This window comes from Siphateles boraxobius, unplaced genomic scaffold (genome assembly GCF_051911475.1).
Source record: "Siphateles boraxobius isolate OS27281-9 unplaced genomic scaffold, OSU_SipBor_1 45, whole genome shotgun sequence".
Classification (NCBI taxonomy): domain Eukaryota; kingdom Metazoa; phylum Chordata; class Actinopteri; order Cypriniformes; family Leuciscidae; genus Siphateles; species Siphateles boraxobius.
In genome coordinates, this window is record NW_027509086.1 from 120,269 (window position 1) to 137,500 (window position 17,232).

General features: G+C 47.4%; 1 protein-coding gene across 2 annotated transcripts in view; it reads left to right on the plus strand.

The window, feature by feature from the left end:
* Positions 1 to 17,232, plus strand: part of bbs9 (Bardet-Biedl syndrome 9) — a 225,146-nt gene that overhangs the window by 2,149 nt on the left and 205,765 nt on the right. The window contains exons 2-3 of one of the 2 annotated variants that reach the window (XM_077200194.1): positions 6,064 to 6,176; positions 17,218 to 17,232. The exon at positions 17,218 to 17,232 is cut by the window's right edge and continues 136 nt beyond it. In XM_077200194.1, coding sequence (XP_077056309.1) covers positions 6,065 to 6,176; positions 17,218 to 17,232 — 127 coding nt within the window. In that variant the 5' untranslated portion in view covers position 6,064. Of the gene's footprint in view, positions 1 to 6,063; positions 6,177 to 17,217 lie in introns of those variants that run through there. The other variant, XM_077200195.1, reaches the window with a different exon arrangement.

Here is a 17,232-nt window from a genome sequence, read left to right on the forward strand (position 1 = left end):
CTGATGAACACTACACACTAAACACTGATGAACACTACACACAGATGAACACTACACACTAAACACTGATGAACACTACACACTAAACACTGATGAACACTGCACACTAAACACAGATGAACACTACACACTAAACACAGATGAACATTACACACTAAACACTGATGAACACAACACACTAAACACTGATGAACATTAGTGCATGAAGTGCATGGACGCAGCACTGGTCCCGCTGCATCTCCAGGGCATTTGCATCCTGAACTATATAGACGTTGGTTGATTCTAGTTCAATCGGAGCAGCAAGCGATTCGGCATCGAGATGTCGTCCTCGCTCACATCAGGATGTTGGGGTTGAGGCTGAATGCCAAGAAAAGCGTGCTATCTCCATCACAGAGGACCTCTTTTCTGGGGGTGTTATGGGATTCGGTAACGATGCAGGCACGTCTCCTCCCGGTATCACTTCGATTCTCTCAGCCGTAAAACAGGTGAAGCTAGGCCAGTTGCTCACTGTAAAGCAGTTCCAGGGACTGCTGGGTCTAATTGCAGCAGCGTCCAACGTTATACCTTGCGGCCTGCTGTACATGAGACCGTTACAGTGGTGGCTCAGGACCAAGGTGTTCTCCCCGAGGGGAAACCCACTCCGCATGTTAAAAGTCACGCGGAGTTGCCTCCGTGCTCTGGTCATGTGGAGGGAATCTTGGTTTCTGTCCCAAGGACCTGTGTTGGGAGCTCTTTGTCGTCGTGTAACGCTAACGACAGATGCTTCCCTCACAGGTTGGGGGGCGATCATGAGTGGTCGTTCAGCCCAGGGTCTGTGGCAGGACCATCATCTCTCATGGCACATAAATTGCCTAGAAAGGTTGGCAGTGTTTCAGGCTCTGAAACACTTCCTCCCAGACCTGAGAGGCCGTCATGTTCTTGTCCGGTCAGACCACACATTGGTGGTCTCTTACATAAACCATCAGGGGGGGTCTGCGTTCGCGCCCGTTATACAAGCTGGCTCGCCAGATCCTTCTATGGTCCCAGGGAAAGGTACTTTCATTAAGGGCGATTTATATCCCAGGGTATCTAAATCAGGGGGCAGACATCCTGTCGAGGCAGGGGCCGAGGCCCGGGGAATGGAGACTCCACCCCGAGGTGGTGGAACTCCTTTGGAAACATTTCGGTTGCGCCGAGGTAGACCTGTTTGATTCCAGGGAGACATCACACTGCCCACGGTGGTTCTCTCTAAGTCATCCAGCCCCTCTGGGGTTGGACGCTATGGTACAGGCGTGGTACGGTATGGTACGATTGCTCTGCTCCCGGGAGTTCTGGAGATGGTTTGCCGGGATGCGGTCAGTCTACTACTGGTAGCCCCGTTCTGGCCGGCCCGAGTATGGTTTACGGACCTAGTGTCCCTCCTCGACGACTCTCCTCTGGAGATTCCGATCAGGAGGGACCTTCTCTCTCAGGCGAGAGGGTTGGTCCACCACCCCCGCCCAGAACTGTGGAAACTGTGGGCTTGGCCTCTGAGGGGGCCCAGCTCTTAAGTTCAGGTCTCTCAACCAAGGTTGTTGAGACCATCCTCCACTCCAGAGCTCCTTCCACGAGGAAGTTATATGCCTTGAAGTGGAGGTTATTCACTTCTTGGTGTGGAGAACACATTGCCTGGCAAGCCAGACCTATCAAAACGTTAGGTCTGGGGACTCACAATTGGCATACCTCAATCCGAGGGGTGGGATAAAGGGTTGTCTTTCAAATTCCCTCTGCACGCAATTGGACAGCGCTACAACCAACCAGAGCAACGAACGGCTGTGGCTGAGTGAGTCCCATGCGTTTTTCCACCAGCGGAGCTAACGTTAGTTGATAGGCCTCTATTAAACTTTTGCCGTATCCGTCATCCAGTGATCCAGAGTCGCGGCTAAAGCCGATTCGAAAGACCGCTGTTCGCCAGCAGCATCTTCTTTGTTTTCAAGTAGCAGTGAATTCAAATCACCTATGGAAATCACGCGGAATCGTCACAACTCTGCCGTCATTATGTTAAGCCTGCCCACCAACTCTATACACGATGTGATTGGCCTGACCAGAGTTTGGTTTTTCCAGCTCGAATGCCAACGGAGAGTTGCTAGACCACACTTTGCTGCAAAATATTTTTTGCTGCCGCTAGGGTGCGTCTAGATTTCTAGGCTAGAGAACACCAGCTGGACCTAGTTAACTGCCCAGTGGGTGCAGTGCTGGAGTTCCTGCAGGAGCGTTTCTCCTCAGGGCTATCCCCCTCCACACTAAAGGTGTACGTGGTGGCACTAGCTGCTTACCATGTCCCTTTCAGTGGAGTCTCTTTGGGGAGACACCCGCTTATAACTCTCTTTCTTCGTGGTTCTCTGAGGCTGAGGCCTGCAGTTCGCACGAGGGTGCCGAGCTGGGATCTGGCCATCGTACTAGAAGGTCTCTCCCTAGCTCCGTTCGAGCCCATTGAAGAGGTTCCTGAGAAATTCGTCACTCTAAAGACTATTTTTCTTCTCGCTATTTCGTTTCTTAAGAGAATTGGAGACATTCAAGCACTCTCGGTTTCTCCCTCGTGCCTGGAATTCTCGCCTGGTATAGTGAAGGCCTTCCTACATCCTAGGCCGGGTTATGTTCCTAAGGTCCCTTCGAATGTTGCTAGAGCTATAGTTCTGCAGGCTCTCTTTCCCCCTCCTTTTACGTCGTCAGACCAGGAGAAACTTAGGGCTTTAGATGCTTATGTCCACAGAGCTGCCCTGTGGAGGAATTTTGAACAGTTGTTCATTTGCTTTGGGCCACCCAGGAAGGGGTGTCCTGCATCTAAACAGAGGATGAGCAAGTGGGTGGTTGAGGCCATTTACCTTGCTTACGATTCGGCTGGTCAGCCTTCAGCCTTGGCTGTACGAGCTCACTCGACTAGGAGTATGGCTGCTTCCAAGGGTTTATTATCAGGAGTTTCTCTCCACGATGTCTGTGATGCGGCAGGCTGGTCCTCACCGGACATGTTTGTGAGGTTCTATGATCTTGACTTCTGTTCCACTCCAGGGGCGGCGGTGCTCTCGTCCTCTGTGTGCTCTGATTTCACATGACGGGCACTTGCTTCTATGGGGACGTGGGTATTAGCATTCCCACAGCGTTGACGCAGCTCGAGTTTCCTTGAAAGGGAACGTCTCGGTTACGTATGTTACCCTAGTTCCCTGAAGAGGGAACGAGACGCTGCGTCGTTCTGCAATACTCCCCGCATGCCCGTTAGCACTTGCTTCGGCCTACCAGAAGCTGTCACGCTTGTGTTTTTCGGGTGCTTTATAGTTTCCTGGTCGATGACGTCACCCGCCTATGACGTTCCGTCTTTCCATTGGACTGATTCCATACGTGCTCGGGACGCACACACGCAGGGGCGTTCCCACAGCGTTGACGCAGCGTCTCGTTCCCTCTTCAGGGAACTAGGGTTACATTCGTAACCGAGACATTTTCTTGCTTCTATCAGGAGTTGAAGAGTCAAAAATACACGGCCAGTCCGTTATTGTTGCATTTATTCTCACAAACAAAAAAATGCAAAAACATGAAAAATCCTTGAAACTCGTTCGTCCAAGACTTCCAAACTGTGCTCAAGTATGGCTCAAAATCCGTATAATATCTTCCTTAGATTCCGATTTAGCAAATTTTCTCATTTTTGGCAGCCGGACGGTAAGATAACCATTTCTCTTCTCGTCCTGTTTCTCCTCCTTTCTCTCCTGAATCCTTTTAGCTTAAACTGCATATACTTGTATGAACATATAAGGAGGAGTGGCTTTAAAGCTAACTTCAAGTAAAATATACAGGAAAACTCAGAGTGAATGCAGTACAGGGAAACTTCGTCATTTCTATATAGGGAAAAGCGTGTGACAGGGGAGCGTGTGATTGACAGGAGAGCGTGTGATTGACAGGAGATTGACAGGAGATTGACAGGAGAGCGTCTGATTGACAGGAGAGCGTGTGATTGACAGGAGATTGACAGGAGAGCGTGTTATTGACAGGAGAGCGTGTGATTGACAGGAGAGCGTTTGATTGACAGGAGAGCGTGTGATTGACCTGAGAGTGTGTGATTGGCAGGAGAGAGCGTGTGATTAACAGGAGAGAGCGTGTGATTAACAGGAGAGCGTGTGATTGGCAGGAGAGAGCGTGTGATTGACAGGAGAGAGCGTGTGATTGACAGGAGAGCGTGTGATTGACAGGAGAGAGCGTGTGATTGACAGGAGAGAGCGTGTGATTGACAGGAGAGAGTGTGTGATTGACAGGAGAGCGTGTGATTGACAGGAGAGCGTGTGATTGACAGGAGAGCGTGTGATTGACAGGAGAGCGTGTGATTGACAGGAGAGTGTGTGATTGACAGGAGAGCGTGTGATTGGCAGGAGAGAGCGTGTGATTAACAGGAGAGCGTGTGATTGGCAGGAGAGAGCGTGTGATTGACAGGAGAGAGCGTGTGATTGACAGGAGAGCGTGTGATTGACAGGAGAGCGTGTGATTGACAGGAGAGCGTGTGATTGACAGGAGAGTGTGTTATTGACAGGAGAGCGTGTGATTGGCAGGAGAGAGCGTGTGATTGACAGGAGAGAGCGTGTGATTGACAGGAGAGCGTGTGATCAACAGGAGAGCGTGTGATTGACAGGAGAGAGCGTGTGATTGACAGGAGATTGACAGGAGAGTGTGTGATTGGCAGGAGAGCGTGTGATTGACAGGAGAGAGCGTGTGATTGACAGGAGAGGGTGTGATTGACAGGAGAGTGTGTGAGTGACAGGAGAGAGTGTGATTGACAGGAGAGCGTGTGATTGACAGGAGAGCGTGTGAGTGACAGGAGAGTGTGTGTGTGACAGGAGAGCGTGTGATTGACAGGAGAGTGTGTGTGTGACAGGAGAGTGTGTGAGTGACAGGAGAGTGTGTGTGTGAGTGACAGGAGAGTGTGTGAGTGACAGGAGAGTGTGTGTGTGACAGGAGAGCGTGTGATTGACAGGAGAGTGTGTGTGTGAGTGACAGGAGAGTGTGTGTGTGAGTGACAGGAGAGTGTGTGTGTGAGTGACAGGAGAGTGTGTGTGTGAGTGACAGGAGAGTGTGTGTGTGAGTGACAGGAGAGTGTGTGAGTGACAGGAGAGTGTGTGTGTGACAGGAGAGCGTGTGATTGACAGGAGAGTGTGTGTGTGAGTGACAGGAGAGTGTGTGTGTGACAGGAGAGCATGTGATTGACAGGAGAGTGTGTGTGTGTGAGTGACAGGAGAGTGTGTGAGTGCAGTTAATGACTACGTTTACATGCAGCCAATAACCCGTTCAAAACCGGAATATTAGCAATAACCCGGTCGCGCACGGCCATGTAAACACCGGCAAAAACCCGAATATCCTCATATCCCGGATTTTTTAAACGGGATATGATACCTGGAGTACCCCTTTTCTAACCCGAATTTTTGGTCATGTAAACGCGTATCGGCATATCCCCATAGTGATTTGTGTTCTGCGCATGTTCTATTCGCAAGGAATCTTGGTATTTTGAGTAGAGGAACTTCTCGGCGCATACAAAAACCCGCGTGCAATATACCGGAAGTAAACATGGCGAGACGCAGCACAGCATACTTTTGGAGCGTGGTCAGTACCAGCACCAAAGCGCAAAAACAAAGGCGATCGCTATCTGCCCCGAACTATTCATTATCCGCGTGCGGCTGCTGTTGTTGTTGTCTTTGGATACAGGAAGAAGAATCAGAAATGATGCATGTTGCGTCTTAAGGTTGTCCTTACGTCCAGATGCTAACCGTGCGTCGCCGTTTACATAGGGATATTGCAATTCCATGTATACAGGAGTAACTCTCTCTGCTCACGCATGTAAACGGGTTATTCCTAATGTTTCAGAAACCCGAATAGTGACCTTAACCCGACCATAACCCGGATATTGGCTGCTTGTAAACGTAGTCATTGATGCTAACGCTGCTGTGACTAGGATTGGGTTCAGTCGCTGCTTCACTGACCGGATGCTACTTCACATTGCTGTTATTGAGTGTGTTTATGCGTGAGTTCTGCATGGAGATGTGGTGACGGGATTGGTGCTGTGTGTTACAGGATGTCTCTGTTCAAGGCTCGTGATTGGTGGGCGTCGGCGCTGGGCGAGGGGGAGGAGTTTGATCAGGGCTGTCTGTGTGTCGGGGATGTGGATAACAGTGGCACTGGATACGGTGAGTGACAGAGGTGGACAAACTACACAACTGGAGTGAAAGTACGGACACTACTGTACTGGGCAAATATTACTCCGTTACAGGTAAAAGTTGTAAAGACCAATTTTTACTTAAAGGTCCCATATTGTCAAAACTGAAATCTCCTGTCTGTGTTCATGATAACAGAGGTCTAGGTCTATTAAACTACCATATGAGTTTCAAAACATTCGATCCACAGACACATGCACACAGCCTGCATAAAGTAGCTGTGCTATTCACGAGCCGTCGTGACTTCTGTGTAAATGTGATGCCAGAACTACTCAGTCTCCGCCTTCAGTCTCCGCCCCCCCCCCCCCACCAATGGTGGGTCACCTAGAAAACAACAGGCCAATCAGAAGAGAGGCTCATGAATATTAAGTAGACAGGCCATAATCGAGCTGTTCTTGGCAGAGCTCCTGAGAAAGGAGATGTAAACATACGGTATATTGAGATGGTTTTTGGTACTCATACCGCAAATATATATTCTTAAGGACATCAAAACCTAAAATAAAACTTCAGAAATATGGGACCTTTAAGTGAAAGTACAGAAGTACTCATATCCCCCTGTAGCCGAGACGCGTCTCAGCTCCGCCCCCTGTAGGTTGTGAGGGAAGGACGCAAGGAAAGAGAGTGAGGACGGAGGAATCGAATGAAAGCTTTTTTTTATACATTGGAATACTTGATCACTCGAGCGTCACTTCATAGCGTCATCAGCAGCGCTCAAAGGATCTGCCCTTATGTTGTTGAAGTTTGTTTATTTAAGAAATTCATAATGAATAATAGTAAAGCAAGATACTCTGTTGAAATATGTGAGATATGTGGTTTATATAAACTGCAAAGGTAAACTATAAATTAAAATGATTGTGACCGATGTGAAGGGGGAGGAGAATTGATACGTGCGTCAAGTTTAGTCAATAAAACACTTCCGCATAGGATACACCTGTGTATCCTCGCTCATGACTCCTCTAAAAGCCTCCTCACTCCTCGATCCTCCACTCCTCGCGGTGCAATTAGAGAATTCAAATGTCCTTCAAGATGGCTGTGCTTGATTGGTTTCCGGGTCATAGGATGGAGGACAGAGGAGCGAGGAGACGAGGAGGGATATTGAGAAGCACCCATAAAGACTTTACTTGTTTCATTACTGGATGATTCAGCGTTTTTGAATGAATCTATTGAATGAATGATTCAATGACTCACTCAGAAAGACTTCACTTGTTTCATTACTGGATGAATCAGCGTTTTTTGAATGAATCTATTGATGAATTATTATTCTAATTATAGAATCTATTGAATGAATCTATTGATGTATATTGATGAATTGATGAATCTAACCGTCGCTTGTCTCCGCCTACTGGTGTAACAATGTAAGTGATACAGTCTTTATTTAAAGCTTCAAGTTACTTACAAAAGCTGATTTACTCTATTCTGAGTTATTTGGTTTATTGTAAGACAGAAATAATGATACTGTGTTGAAAAGACTGTTAGTGAAGCTGTGTTTTATCTATTCATGACAACGGCTCTCTCTGGATCAGAACACAGATCTGAGTGTTCGTTGAGATCGTCTAAGGTTTATTTATGATTCGACAGAGCCGAACCACTGTCATTTAGGAATAAGATCACGTGTGTGTTTGAATCGAGATCTTGTAATGATGCTGCTCTTATATATATATACATGTACAAGTGAAACTCGAAAAATTAGAATATCGGGTTCATCACAGCAGCATCTCGTCTGTAACGACCTCAGATAACGTTCATCACAGCAGCATCTCGTCTGTAACGACCTCAGATAACGTTCATCACAGCAGCATCTCGTCTGTAACGACCTCAGATAACGTTCATCACAGCACCATCTCGTCTGTAATGACCTCAGATAACGTTCATCACAGCAGCATCTCGTCTGTAACGACCTCAGATAACGTTCATCACAGCACCATCTCGTCTGTAACGACCTCAGATAACGTTCATCACAGCAGCATCTCGTCTGTAACGACCTCAGATAACGTGTTCATCACAGCAGCATCTCGTCTGTAACGACCTCAGATAACGTTCATCACAGCAGCATCTCGTCTGTAATGACCTCAGATAACGTTCATCACAGCAGCATCTCGTCTGTAACGACCTCAGATAACGTTCATCACAGCAGCATCTCGTCTGTAACGACCTCAGATAACGTTCATCACAGCAGCATCTCGTCTGTAATGACCTCAGATAACGTTCATCACAGCACCATCTCGTCTGTAATGACCTCAGATAACGTTCATCACAGCACCATCTCGTCTGTAACGACCTCAGATAACGTTCATCACAGCACCATCTCGTCTGTAATGACCTCAGATAACGTTCATCACAGCAGCATCTCGTCTGTAACGACCTCAGATAACGTTCATCACAGCAGCATCTCGTCTGTAACGACCTCAGATAACGTTCATCACAGCAGCATCTCGTCTGTAACGACCTCAGATAACGTTCATCACAGCACCATCTCGTCTGTAATGACCTCAGATAACGTTCATCACAGCAGCATCTCGTCTGTAACGACCTCAGATAACGTTCATCACAGCACCATCTCGTCTGTAACGACCTCAGATAACGTTCATCACAGCAGCATCTCGTCTGTAACGACCTCAGATAACGTGTTCATCACAGCAGCATCTCGTCTGTAACGACCTCAGATAACGTTCATCACAGCAGCATCTCGTCTGTAATGACCTCAGATAACGTTCATCACAGCAGCATCTCGTCTGTAACGACCTCAGATAACGTTCATCACAGCAGCATCTCGTCTGTAACGACCTCAGATAACGTTCATCACAGCAGCATCTCGTCTGTAATGACCTCAGATAACGTTCATCACAGCACCATCTCGTCTGTAATGACCTCAGATAACGTTCATCACAGCACCATCTCGTCTGTAACGACCTCAGATAACGTTCATCACAGCACCATCTCGTCTGTAATGACCTCAGATAACGTTCATCACAGCACCATCTCGTCTGTAATGACCTCAGATAACGTTCATCACAGCAGCATCTCGTCTGTAACGACCTCAGATAACGTTCATCACAGCAGCATCTCGTCTGTAATGACCTCAGATAACGTTCATCACAGCACCATCTCGTCTGTAATGACCTCAGATAACGTTCATCACAGCACCATCTCGTCTGTAACGACCTCAGATAACGTTCATCACAGCACCATCTCGTCTGTAATGACCTCAGATAACGTGTTCATCACAGCAGCATCTCGTCTGTAACGACCTCAGATAACGTTCATCACAGCAGCATCTCGTCTGTAACGACCTCAGATAACGTTCATCACAGCAGCATCTCGTCTGTAACGACCTCAGATAACGTGTTCATCACAGCAGCATCTCGTCTGTAACGACCTCAGATAACTTTCATCACAGCAGCATCTCGTCTGTAATGACCTCAGATAACGTTCATCACAGCAGCATCTCGTCTGTAATGACCTCAGATAACGTTCATCACAGCAGCATCTCGTCTGTAATGACCTCAGATAACGTTCATCACAGCAGCATCTCGTCTGTAATGACCTCAGATAACGTTCATCACAGCAGCATCTCGTCTGTAACGACCTCAGATAACGTTCATCACAGCAGCATCTCGTCTGTAATGACCTCAGATAACGTTCATCACAGCAGCATCTCGTCTGTAACGACCTCAGATAACTTTCATCACAGCAGCATCTCGTCTGTAATGACCTCAGATAACGTTCATCACAGCATCATCTCGTCTGTAATGACCTCAGATAACGTTCATCACAGCAGCATCTCGTCTGTAACGACCTCAGATAACGTTCATCACAGCAGCATCTCGTCTGTAATGACCTCAGATAACGTTCATCACAGCAGCATCTCGTCTGTAATGACCTCAGATAACGTTCATCACAGCAGCATCTCGTCTGTAATGACCTCAGATAACGTTCATCACAGCAGCATCTCGTCTGTAACGACCTCAGATAACGTTCATCACAGCAGCATCTCGTCTGTAATGACCTCAGATAACGTTCATCACAGCAGCATCTCGTCTGTAACGACCTCAGATAACTTTCATCACAGCAGCATCTCGTCTGTAATGACCTCAGATAACGTTCATCACAGCAGCATATCGTCTGTAACGACCTCAGATAACGTTCATCACAGCAGCATCTCGTCTGTAATGACCTCAGATAACGTTCATCACAGCAGCATCTCGTCTGTAACGACCTCAGATAACGTTCATCACAGCAACATCTCGTCTGTAACGACCTCAGATAACGTTCATCACAGCAGCATCTCGTCTGTAACGACCTCAGATAACGTTCATCACAGCACCATCTCGTCTGTAACGACCTCAGATAACTTTCATCACAGCAGCATCTCGTCTGTAACGACCTCAGATAACGTTCATCACAGCAGCATCTCGTCTGTAACGACCTCAGATAACGTTCATCACAGCAGCATCTCGTCTGTAACGACCTCAGATAACGTTCATCACAGCAGCATCTCGTCTGTAACGACCTCAGATAACGTTCATCACAGCACCATCTCGTCTGTAACGACCTCAGATAACTTTCATCACAGCAGCATCTCGTCTGTAACGACCTCAGATAACGTTCATCACAGCAGCATCTCGTCTGTAACGACCTCAGATAACGTTCATCACAGCAGCATCTCGTCTGTAACGACCTCAGATAACGTGTTCATCACAGCAGCATCTCGTCTGTAACGACCTCAGATAACGTTCATCACAGCAGCATCTCGTCTGTAACGACCTCAGATAACGTTCATCACAGCAGCATCTCGTCTGTAACGACCTCAGATAACGTGTTCATCACAGCAGCATCTCGTCTGTAACGACCTCAGATAACGTTCATCACAGCAGCATCTCGTCTGTAACGACCTCAGATAACGTTCATCACAGCATCATCTCGTCTGTAACGACCTCAGATAACGTTCATCACAGCAGCATCTCGTCTGTAACGACCTCAGATAACGTTCATCACAGCAGCATCTCGTCTGTAATGACCTCAGATAACGTGTTCATCACAGCAGCATCTCGTCTGTAATGACCTCAGATAACGTTCATCACAGCAGCATCTCGTCTGTAACGACCTCAGATAACGTGTTCATCACAGCAGCATCTCGTCTGTAATGACCTCAGATAACGTTTTCATCACAGCAGCATCTCGTCTGTAATGACCCCAGATAACGTTCATCACAGCATCATCTCGTCTGTAACGACCTCAGATAACGTTCATCACAGCAGCATCTCGTCTGTAATGACCTCAGATAACGTTCATCACAGCATCATCTCGTCTGTAATGACCTCAGATAACGTGTTCATCACAGCAGCATCTCGTCTGTAATGACCTCAGATAACGTTCATCACAGCAACATCTCGTCTGTAACGACCTCAGATAACGTGTTCATCACAGCAGCATCTCGTCTGTAACGACCTCAGATAACGTTCATCACAGCAGCATCTCGTCTGTAACGACCTCAGATAACGTTCATCACAGCAGCATCTCGTCTGTAACGACCTCAGATAACGTGTTCATCACAGCAGCATCTCGTCTGTAACGACCTCAGATAACGTTCATCACAGCAGCATCTCGTCTGTAATGACCTCAGATAACGTTCATCACAGCAGCATCTCGTCTGTAACGACCTCAGATAACGTTCATCACAGCAGCATCTCGTCTGTAATGACCTCAGATAACGTTCATCACAGCAGCATCTCGTCTGTAACGACCTCAGATAACGTTCATCACAGCAGCATCTCGTCTGTAATGACCTCAGATAACGTTCATCACAGCAGCATCTCGTCTGTAACGACCTCAGATAACGTTCATCACAGCAGCATCTCGTCTGTAACGACCTCAGATAACGTTCATCACAGCAGCATCTCGTCTGTAACGACCTCAGATAACGTTCATCACAGCAGCATCTCGTCTGTAACGACCTCAGATAACGTTCATCACAGCAGCATCTCGTCTGTAACGACCTCAGATAACGTTCATCACAGCAGCATCTCGTCTGTAACGACCTCAGATAACGTTCATCACAGCAGCATCTCGTCTGTAACGACCTCAGATAACGTTCATCACAGCAGCATCTCGTCTGTAACGACCTCAGATAACGTTCATCACAGCAGCATCTCGTCTGTAATGACCTCAGATAACGTTCATCACAGCACCATCTCGTCTGTAACGACCTCAGATAACGTTCATCACAGCAGCATCTCGTCTGTAACGACCTCAGATAACGTTCATCACAGCAGCATCTCGTCTGTAACGACCTCAGATAACGTTCATCACAGCAGCATCTCGTCTGTAACGACCTCAGATAACGTTCATCACAGCAGCATCTCGTCTGTAACGACCTCAGATAACGTTCATCACAGCAGCATCTCGTCTGTAATGACCTCAGATAACGTTCATCACAGCAGCATCTCGTCTGTAACGACCTCAGATAACGTTCATCACAGCAGCATCTCGTCTGTAACGACCTCAGATAACGTTCATCACAGCAGCATCTCGTCTGTAACGACCTCAGATAACGTTCATCACAGCACCATCTCGTCTGTAACGACCTCAGATAACGTTCATCACAGCAGCATCTCGTCTGTAATGACCTCAGATAACGTTCATCACAGCAGCATCTCGTCTGTAACGACCTCAGATAACGTTCATCACAGCAGCATCTCGTCTGTAACGGCCTCAGATAACGTTCATCACAGCAGCATCTCGTCTGTAACGACCTCAGATAACGTTCATCACAGCAGCATCTCGTCTGTAACGACCTCAGATAACGTTCATCACAGCAGCATCTCGTCTGTAACGACCTCAGATAACGTGTTCATCACAGCAGCATCTCGTCTGTAACGACCTCAGATAACGTGTTCATCACAGCAGCATCTAGTCTGTAACGACCTCAGATAACGTTCATCACAGCAGCATCTCGTCTGTAACGACCTCAGATAACGTGTTCATCACAGCAGCATCTCGTCTGTAACGACCTCAGATAACGTGTTCATCACAGCAGCATCTCGTCTGTAACGACCTCAGATAACGTTCATCACAGCAGCATCTCGTCTGTAACGACCTCAGATAACGTTCATCACAGCAGCATCTCGTCTGTAACGACCTCAGATAACGTTCATCACAGCAGCATCTCGTCTGTAACGACCTCAGATAACGTTCATCACAGCAGCATCTCGTCTGTAACGACCTCAGATAACGTTCATCACAGCAGCATCTCGTCTGTAACGACCTCAGATAACGTTCATCACAGCAGCATCTCGTCTGTAATGACCTCAGATAACGTTCATCACAGCAGCATCTCGTCTGTAACGACCTCAGATAACGTTCATCACAGCAGCATCTCGTCTGTAACGGCCTCAGATAACGTTCATCACAGCAGCATCTCGTCTGTAACGACCTCAGATAACGTTCATCACAGCAGCATCTCGTCTGTAACGACCTCAGATAACGTTCATCACAGCAGCATCTCGTCTGTAACGACCTCAGATAACGTGTTCATCACAGCAGCATCTCGTCTGTAACGACCTCAGATAACGTGTTCATCACAGCAGCATCTAGTCTGTAACGACCTCAGATAACGTTCATCACAGCAGCATCTCGTCTGTAACGACCTCAGATAACGTGTTCATCACAGCAGCATCTCGTCTGTAACGACCTCAGATAACGTGTTCATCACAGCAGCATCTCGTCTGTAACGACCTCAGATAACGTTCATCACAGCAGCATCTCGTCTGTAACGACCTCAGATAACGTTCATCACAGCAGCATCTCGTCTGTAACGACCTCAGATAACGTTCATCACAGCAGCATCTCGTCTGTAACGACCTCAGATAACGTTCATCACAGCAGCATCTCGTCTGTAATGACCTCAGATAACGTTCATCACAGCAGCATCTCGTCTGTAACGACCTCAGATAACGTTCATCACAGCAGCATCTCGTCTGTAACGACCTCAGATAACGTGTTCATCACAGCAGCATCTCGTCTGTAACGACCTCAGATAACGTGTTCATCACAGCAGCATCTAGTCTGTAACGACCTCAGATAACGTTCATCACAGCAGCATCTCGTCTGTAACGACCTCAGATAACGTGTTCATCACAGCAGCATCTCGTCTGTAACGACCTCAGATAACGTGTTCATCACAGCAGCATCTCGTCTGTAACGACCTCAGATAACGTTCATCACAGCAGCATCTCGTCTGTAACGACCTCAGATAACGTTCATCACAGCAGCATCTCGTCTGTAACGACCTCAGATAACGTTCATCACAGCAGCATCTCGTCTGTAACGACCTCAGATAACGTTCATCACAGCAGCATCTCGTCTGTAACGACCTCAGATAACGTTCATCACAGCAGCATCTCGTCTGTAACGACCTCAGATAACGTGTTCATCACAGCAGCATCTAGTCTGTAACGACCTCAGATAACGTTCATCACAGCAGCATCTCGTCTGTAACGACCTCAGATAACGTGTTCATCACAGCAGCATCTCGTCTGTAACGACCTCAGATAACTTTCATCACAGCAGCATCTCGTCTGTAATGACCTCAGATAACGTTCATCACAGCAGCATCTCGTCTGTAACGACCTCAGATAACTTTCATCACAGCAGCATCTCGTCTGTAACGACCTCAGATAACGTTCATCACAGCAGCATCTCGTCTGTAATGACCTCAGATAACGTGTTCATCACAGCAGCATCTCGTCTGTAACGACCTCAGATAACTTTCATCACAGCAGCATCTCGTCTGTAACGACCTCAGATAACGTTCATCACAGCAGCATCTCGTCTGTAACGACCTCAGATAACGTGTTCATCACAGCAGCATCTAGTCTGTAACGACCTCAGATAACGTTCATCACAGCAGCATCTCGTCTGTAACGACCTCAGATAACGTGTTCATCACAGCAGCATCTCGTCTGTAACGACCTCAGATAACGTGTTCATCACAGCAGCATCTCGTCTGTAACGACCTCAGATAACGTTCATCACAGCAGCATCTCGTCTGTAACGACCTCAGATAACGTTCATCACAGCAGCATCTCGTCTGTAATGACCTCAGATAACGTTCATCACAGCAGCATCTCGTCTGTAACGACCTCAGATAACGTTCATCACAGCAGCATCTCGTCTGTAACGACCTCAGATAACGTTCATCACAGCAGCATCTCGTCTGTAACGACCTCAGATAACGTTTATCACAGCAGCATCTCGTCTGTAACGACCTCAGATAACGTTCATCACAGCAGCATCTCGTCTGTAACGACCTCAGATAACGTTCATCACAGCAGCATCTCGTCTGTAATGACCTCAGATAACGTTCATCACAGCAGCATCTCGTCTGTAACGACCTCAGATAACGTTCATCACAGCAGCATCTCGTCTGTAATGACCTCAGATAACGTTCATCACAGCAGCATCTCGTCTGTAACGACCTCAGATAACGTTCATCACAGCAGCATCTCGTCTGTAACGACCTCAGATAACGTTCATCACAGCAGCATCTCGTCTGTAACGACCTCAGATAACGTTCATCACAGCAGCATCTCGTCTGTAACGACCTCAGATAACGTGTTCATCACAGCAGCATCTAGTCTGTAACGACCTCAGATAACGTTCATCACAGCAGCATCTCGTCTGTAACGACCTCAGATAACGTGTTCATCACAGCAGCATCTCGTCTGTAACGACCTCAGATAACTTTCATCACAGCAGCATCTCGTCTGTAATGACCTCAGATAACGTTCATCACAGCAGCATCTCGTCTGTAACGACCTCAGATAACTTTCATCACAGCAGCATCTCGTCTGTAACGACCTCAGATAACGTTCATCACAGCAGCATCTCGTCTGTAATGACCTCAGATAACGTGTTCATCACAGCAGCATCTCGTCTGTAACGACCTCAGATAACTTTCATCACAGCAGCATCTCGTCTGTAACGACCTCAGATAACGTTCATCACAGCAGCATCTCGTCTGTAACGACCTCAGATAACGTGTTCATCACAGCAGCATCTAGTCTGTAACGACCTCAGATAACGTTCATCACAGCAGCATCTCGTCTGTAACGACCTCAGATAACGTGTTCATCACAGCAGCATCTCGTCTGTAACGACCTCAGATAACGTGTTCATCACAGCAGCATCTCGTCTGTAACGACCTCAGATAACGTTCATCACAGCAGCATCTCGTCTGTAACGACCTCAGATAACGTTCATCACAGCAGCATCTCGTCTGTAATGACCTCAGATAACGTTCATCACAGCAGCATCTCGTCTGTAACGACCTCAGATAACGTTCATCACAGCAGCATCTCGTCTGTAACGACCTCAGATAACGTTCATCACAGCAGCATCTCGTCTGTAACGACCTCAGATAACGTTTATCACAGCAGCATCTCGTCTGTAACGACCTCAGATAACGTGTTCATCACAGCAGCATCTCGTCTGTAACGACCTCAGATAACGTTTATCACAGCAGCATCTCGTCTGTAACGACCTCAGATAACGTTCATCACAGCAGCATCTCGTCTGTAACGACCTCAGATAACGTTCATCACAGCAGCATCTCGTCTGTAATGACCTCAGATAACGTTCATCACAGCAGCATCTCGTCTGTAACGACCTCAGATAACGTTCATCACAGCAGCATCTCGTCTGTAACGACCTCAGATAACGTTCATCACAGCAGCATCTCGTCTGTAACGACCTCAGATAACGTTCATCACAGCAGCATCTCGTCTGTAACGACCTCAGATAACGTTCATCACAGCAGCATCTCGTCTGTAATGACCTCAGATAACGTTCATCACAGCAGCATCTCGTCTGTAAAGATGAACATGAGGCTGTGAGGAATAGACATACAGTCGCTGTATAAAGTGTTTTCATTGCCTCGCTCTTATCCCTGACAGTAGTGAGTCAGGTGACTCAGTGAGCGGTGTGATGTTGACTCTTTTGTCTCTCTGTCCTCCAGATAAGATAGTGGTGG